At 42.9% G+C, this 7,252-nt stretch overlaps 1 protein-coding gene across 1 annotated transcript; it reads right to left on the reverse strand.

Annotated features, from left to right (window-relative positions):
• Positions 1-282: 282 nt before the first annotated feature.
• LOC147439671 (dimethylallyl, adenosine tRNA methylthiotransferase) lies at positions 283-6,844 on the reverse strand. The gene is made up of 8 exons (XM_086485492.1): positions 6,665-6,844; positions 3,264-3,410; positions 2,767-2,864; positions 2,465-2,537; positions 2,329-2,389; positions 1,280-1,365; positions 1,114-1,203; positions 283-721 (listed from the first exon to the last, which is right to left on the reverse strand). The coding sequence occupies exons 1-8, from the start codon at positions 6,785-6,787 to the stop codon at positions 659-661; spliced, it is 741 nt and encodes a 246-aa protein (XP_086341618.1). The 5' UTR covers positions 6,788-6,844; the 3' UTR covers positions 283-658.
• Positions 6,845-7,252: the final 408 nt, after the last annotated feature.

Consider the following 7,252-nt stretch of genomic DNA (forward strand, 5'->3'; position numbering starts at 1 on the left):
ACTGCTTTTATTGGTTCTTTCTTGCAAAAGTTGTTTCTATCGTTTTTCAAAGTATCTAAACAAAGTCATGATCGTCTAAATTCTGCATTTCCTTATTGCAATCACACTTCAGCCACACAGCTCAATCACATTCATAGGTGCAGAGTGACTGTTGATCATCTTACTGTTTTACCCACAGTATTCATGACTATTTGGGAATTGTTCATTAAAATTCACTTGCAAATCACCCATTTACATAAGAAATAGCTTGCCCAATAAAACAAAAGAAAAAAAAAAGGGGTGTTTTGCATCAAAACTCAGTTGGCAAATCTATGAGAACTTCTCAGCAGTATCCTTCCTGGTAGTCGAACCGAAGGAGGCTGTTTGTTCAAATCAAAGAAGTTATTGTACACAAGGAGGTAGACAAGATCACTCTTGGTCTTGAGTGTACAAGGTATGGCCGCCCTTGTGGAGTACGGCAGAGCTGCTCTAATATTACAAACTGGTTACCCGCATATGCACAAGACACAAAGAACACCGGCCCCCACAAAGTCTTCCAAGGACATGGTGCACTGAACAATCTGCAACCGTGCCCAAGGCCTAAGCCAGATAAAAACTGGGTCAGAAGTTTCAGGGAAGGGTGAGTAATGGGACTTAAAATTGTCCTCTCCTTTCCGTTCTAGATCGTGATGTACTTGAGCACAGCGCCTCGAATCTTCTCCATAAACGTGACAGCTTGGGCCTGCATAATTAATAGCATCAATTGTTGAGCAACTCAAAGTCGCAAGAACGAAGAATGCCTATTTCCTACTGGCTCTACTCTTGAAAAATTCATTGATATGCTAGATTCCAAAGACTAAGGTCTGAGAAAGCTTTAACAAAGTTCAAAGGATAGGATGAAAGGAATGAAATTGAACACGCAGATCATAGACACCTTTTCAGTTGATGTATTAACTTTTGAACTTCCAGTTTTTTCTCTCTTTCATCTTCCATCTCCTAAGATTCTTTCACCCTCCAATTCAACCTTCTCCAATTTGAATTGATTTTTACAGTTTATATGAATTGGGGGGACCTACTGTGGCAAGAACCCATACACCACATGCAGTGTGCACACTATATTTGAAGAAAGCATACCTGCCCTTGGGATGTCGCTGCAGCAATGTTCTCATCTAAAAGCGCAAGAAGTGACCGATCAAGCTCATTCTTCTCTATCATGTCCAGCAGCTGAAATAAGAATCAGCCTCTCCATCAGTCCTTTGAAGGCATCAGCTTAAAAAGAAGCAAGTAGACAAGGACCTACTGTTGCCCTTTTATCTTGTGCCGACAAAAGCCGGGCCAGTCTTTCCCTAGCTCCAAGCATGTTCTTTGTCAACTTGTCATATGCTTCTGCTCACAGTACTCCAGAAGATCACTACTTAGTAAGATCATAAATAGGAGCCACAAAAGACACTGCATACAAGAAAAATCTACATGTACATGTGCATTCACATACATAGATCCAAGCAAGCATGCACACACAAAAGCACACTATACACTACCCCCCTTACTCTGTCGATATAATCCGCACATTTATATATCAATGCATGTGTATGTCCGGCCAAGTGTGAACATGGCCCTCAGGTTAGGGCGGCTAAGGAATCCTATAAATAGGACCTTGGGCTCATTTGTGAGCCATCTTGTGTGGTCACCACACTCAAATTGCCATTCCCTACTGCGGATACTCACGTTTGGAACAGAACACACAATAAGGATTCAGAGTGGGAAGTTGGAAGGGGAACAGGGAATGAAAGCGAAATGGCCATTCCCTGTAACTATGCACTACCCTCCTCATCCTGCACTCTCAAAAGGGGAACATTTATGACCTGCTTTAACCCCACCTATGGCCAGGTCAACCCATTTTTCGAACTTTCCTTTCTCAGAAGTGAGTTACCTAATTATTGCAGGGGAAAAATACGAAAATCAGAGTGGAGATCAACTGAATTAGGCTGCTTTGTAGGCACATAATGTCAATAATAGGTGATCACCATTCCAAGAGATCAGTAAGTGCAACATGACTGTAGAGCTTGATATCAGAGTGCTTTTAGGAGTATACTTTGTGACTAAAAACCCCATTTTCTGATAGAAATATGTACACAGATTGCACAGAAGAAAAAACTAATGCCAAAAAACAGCATATGAAGCCTTTAAGCCTTTGGACCAGCCTGTACCCAGCTTTGCAGTGGGAAAGAAAGTGATGCAGTGACAATCTAACATAAGCCCACTAGAGCATAGAATTCCTTGCTCATAATCAGCTTAAGATCCTCCATAAGGTGTGTAATGCATGCACATATCTACGAAAAATAAACGCACCAAGTCCTTCTTGCAACACCTTGTTCAGGGCCTCAAGCTCTACCAGTCGATCTTCTGTTTCCTATAAGTACCAATTAAGGGCGTGAGGGCACATATTTAGTTTTGTGAAATTCAGTGTAAGAGGAATAGATCACACCTTCGTTTGATTCACAGAGAAACGAACTGAGCCAATCTCGTTTTGGAGAAAAGAAAAAAATTCCTCATTTAACCTGAAAACAGATAAGGAATTTAAATAACATTGTCAGAAGACAAATGGTGGTATATTTTCCATGATGTTTGCATTGCAGCCTCAAATGTAGCTCTCATTTTCAAAAAAAAATGGAAATATAATGAAAATGGAATTAAGCATCTTCTGTAAACTACAAATGCAGCAGTGATTGTGCATGTGCAACGTCTGCTGTAGACTGTTCAATTTTTAAGCGAGAGAAACATATTCACCTGGGTCGACAGCGTGCAATCTCAAACTCAATGTCTTGAGCTTCAGTGTCTAGGAGAAAGTTAACCAGCTCTGAATTGGTTTGTGGAACAACCCGTGCCTGCATTCTCCCCATGAAAAAGTAAGAAACATCAAAGGAAAATGTAATTTCCTACAGCCAGTATAAACCTTTGGACTGGACCTGGGGAAGGGCCCCAAGGGATGTCTCTCCCTCACAAATTATGAATACTCAAGGGAGGACGCACTGCTGCGAATCAGAAAAAACAAAAAAACTATCCAAGAAGCTCATACCAATTGCAGCCAAATAATGGAAACCATGCGCATAGACAACAGTACAGTAATGGATGTATAGCAAGGGTTGTGTTCCAATTCTGATGTGACTGTTGTATGTTTATCAAGGTCTTAGGTAGCATGTGCATAGTTCCATATGAACTCTTCCTTTAGCTGGGTTCCCAAAATTATGTCAAAACAGAAGGTAATGTCGAATAACCATAGTTACCTCACGTGCTACTCTGCGTGCCTCCTTTTCTAGACGAACTTGCTTCTCAAAAGCCTCCCTTGCCACAGCATCCTTCTCCAAAGTTTTCTGAAAAGTTCTCCTTGCTATGTGCCCACCAGTTGGAGGGCCGAGTACACCCTCAGGATCCTACATTAAAACCAAAAGAGCACTAAAGAACACCACACAAACAAGCCCAGTAATATTTATTGCTGAAGAAAAATGACCTGGTTAATATCCACAGTTGCACAAACATATCTAACATCTAATCTGGTTGAAACCAGAAGATAAATTGATTAAAACCTTGATTTCTCTACAATTGTAGCTTTCACATAATCCCTAAGCTAGTACAGTCCTAAAAGAGCACTCTTATCTCAAATGAGTTAGTCTGCTGTGCCTCATTGCGCGCACGGGTTGTAAATTCAAGTCCCTTGGACAATCTCCAGAAAGGAGCCACCTATCTCCACATCGTGTGTCGTTTGGCGAGGTCTTCCTGCTTAAATGAAACAGTCACAAAAAAGCATTGTGAGAGCTTCCATGTTCCATGTTAGTAGGTGTGAAGGCTGTGCCTCATTGCAACAGGCTGTAAATTCAAGTCCCCTTGGACAATCTCCAGAAAGGAGCCACCTATGTCCACATTGTGTGTCATTTGGTGAGCTAGGTGCTGTAAACCCAAAGGCGGCACTTCCACAAAATGCTGGTTGATCCCTACTGCCACGTCAGCAACCTTCGTAATTACCATTGGGGTCCATACGGTGTGCCACATCATCACCTCCACGTAATTTGGGGGTTTTTTTTTTTCTTTATTCTTACGGGATTTGGGACCCCCTCAGCCACAGTCTGTAAGTTTTTGAACCTAACCCATTTTGGCCTCTCGGCCAATATCTATAAATTAAGGGCCATGCCACGTCACAAACTTGTGACATTTACAAATCTGGTAGAATCAAAACAAGACCAATCGTCCACTTCTCTTTGAGTGTATTTAACGCTACAATTTCTAAGGGTCCCCAAGTAAACTGAACCCCTTTCTGGGTCAAGGTATGCAATGACGAAGCAATCTCCGCAAAGTTTCTAAAACCGCCTGTAGTACGAGCATAAACCCAAAAAGCTTCAAACTTCATGTACATTCTAGCCAATTCCAAATAGTCTCTATCCATCTACTACTAGAGGTCAGCATCTATCTTAGTTGGGAAAGCTTAGGGATCTAGCCTAGCAACTTCCTTACTTGCACAATACAGTCACTTAAACCAAACACTCGACCACAAAACCATCAGAGAGTAAACTACATATATACACAAAGCATGGCAAGAATTTAGGAAAGTCCGGTAAAGTTTCCCCTAAATCTAGTAAAATTTCAAAAATCTCACCAAAACCACATAAGGCATGAACAAACACTCAGTGTCTCAGTAGAAAACCACATATGGCATTCACAAACTACCAATATCCTGGCAAACTAGCTCACTCAAGAACAAGCAGCTCTATGGTCAATTGTAAACTCTATCCAAAATCCCTATAAACCTGTGAATTTACCACCAGCAAGTTGTAACTAGCTCACTCAGTATCCGCATGCATACATAGCAAAATTGCACAAAATCATGCTGGGAAACTTTTTGATGTGACCCACACAATCATGCATGAGCAACTCCACTCTCATCACCTTGGAATCCACTCTCCTTTGCCTTCTTCTTGCCTCTGCTACGTCTCTAGATCTTTCTCCTCTTCTTGCCCTTTCTTCCCTCGGCACTGGACTCCCAAGTCGAAGGACTGTTAGCCACTATCAGAAGAAGATGAGAACAAACTGGAATCATCCTCAAATCTAACTCGTTTCTTTGCCTTCTTGGCGTTTTCAAAAGTAGATATCTGACCCAAGTAGCCTGAATAGTCAGCTGCTCAACTCTTCCTTCCGCGCAATTTTTTGGTCTTCATGAGTCGGTTGACTTGTCGTTCAACTGCTTCTTCAAACTCATCCTCTGAATACACCTTTTGAACAAGAGTCCAAGGTGTAATGCCCTTCTTTAATGCTGACTTTAGAGGTGATATGATGACTGAGCACCATCTCGAATGCATCTCGTCAAGCGAGTACTTGGCCAAAAACTTCGCACAGTGTTGATCTTTGAAGTACCGAAGCATCTGCTAGGCACAAGCGTCAACGTGTTGTTGTCGCTACATCTCCATCCTTTCGTACTCAGTAGGAGGAGACGGCCTGTACTGCTCCGAATCTTCAGAAGATGGACGATGTCCATTGGAATCTTCATTGTTTTCGCCCACATCGGAATGGTTGGGTGCCACAGCTTCCTCTTGGCGGGATTCGTCGATTGAATCCATGCGTGTTGTGAGTAAAGGGATCGGATCCTTCATAGAAGAAGAATCGACTGAGCTCTGATACCACTGTTACACACTTGGACACTCCAAGTCGGGAATCTACCACCACACGTGAGAAAACTGAAAGAACTGAACAAAACTGAGAGAGAGACGACACGGCACGGGAAAGTTCTACGCCCATCAAACTACAACTGTCACGTCATCAACCCTTTATGCCTATCTTTTTAGCCTTTAGTCCCTTTGGGCCCCATCGGGGGACACGACCCCATAAGTTGGTACAACTTATAAAAATTGGTGTCCTTTCATTTGTGGCAAGCTCCAGTGTGAGGTGTGGCAGAGGAAATTTCCACACTAACAACCTAACATGGGGAGAAACTCCTGAATGCATCATCCAACAAGGGCTATATATAGAACAGATTGGTTATCTTGCTCCCCCTGCCATGGAAGGATGGAAAACGCACAAATGGATAAGCTAATGTAAGAACAAACTGCTGGGAAGGGAGAGTCCAGGCAATTTGCAAACCGACATGTCTAGAAGTCTGTCCAAGCTGCAGCCATGCACCAGCATCCGTGACTCGTGAGCAAGAAGCATCACAACTGACCAAAAACCAGAAGACTAATGTCAACGCCTCAAATCAGCTGACCGCAAACCACCGAACGAACCTCATACAATTGACAGGCACAGTTCAGTTCTAGCTAGGGCTTGTGTTACAACCTCTCAGAAAGAAGAGTTAGTTAAGCTTGAGATCTATCTACCAAAAAGATCTGCTTGACAGGCAAGCTCTTTATGGCCATAATTTTTTGTTCACAAACGAATAGCAACAGCCAAAGCGGTCATGATATCAGATAGAAGATTGTTGGTTTCTCATAACCCTCAGAAAGTACCGTCGTGATCTGTGCACTTATACTAACTGCAAAGATATGTGGTCATGATGAATGCAAAATGTTATCAATAATATACAAGCAAGAAAATGTGCCGTAATAGGAAACGGTGGTTGACATGATCTCTCTCTCTCTCTCTCTCTCTCTCTCTCTCTCTCCCGGAATGAGGCGACAGGAATAAGGAGAAGAGATGAAAGTACCCATCCTACACAGCTAATTCGCAGCGGCCGCGACACTCGTGAGGAGGAGGAAGAGGCAAGCTTCCCACGAGCAGTAGAAAATGGAGCAGCTACTGCATTCACACACGAGTTCATGACCTCCATTTTCTATCCGACAGTGTTTTCTATGCCTTCGTCTCTTCCGTTTGCTATCCTCCACACTATCTCCCACGGGCATGCTCAAATGGGATCGACGGCTGAGGTGATCTGGGCCGTCGGATGCGCATTTGGTAAATTCGACAGGAAAAGTAAATTCGGGTAGGCTTGTAAATTCGGGTCGATCCGCACCCCATGTCATATTGTAAATGTGGGCCGATTAGTAAATTCAAGGAAAATTGGTAATTTCGGGGCAACCTCAGATCTGACGGTCCGTAATTGACACGCGTCGCCTTTTCCTCCTCCACCATTGATCCCATTTGACCATGCCCGTGTGATATAGTGATGAGGGTTTGCTATGGGGAGGAGCAGGAGTCCAAAACTATAGCTAATAATTATGTTCCTACGACGTCGCGGACAAGTTTACATCTAGTTCACTCCGAGTTCACACCAAATTTGATGTGGTGTGCAGAC

Source organism: Adiantum capillus-veneris, chromosome 16 (assembly GCF_014529385.1).
Source record: "Adiantum capillus-veneris isolate H3 chromosome 16, ASM1452938v2, whole genome shotgun sequence".
In the NCBI taxonomy this organism is placed as follows: Eukaryota; Viridiplantae; Streptophyta; class Polypodiopsida; order Polypodiales; family Pteridaceae; genus Adiantum; species Adiantum capillus-veneris.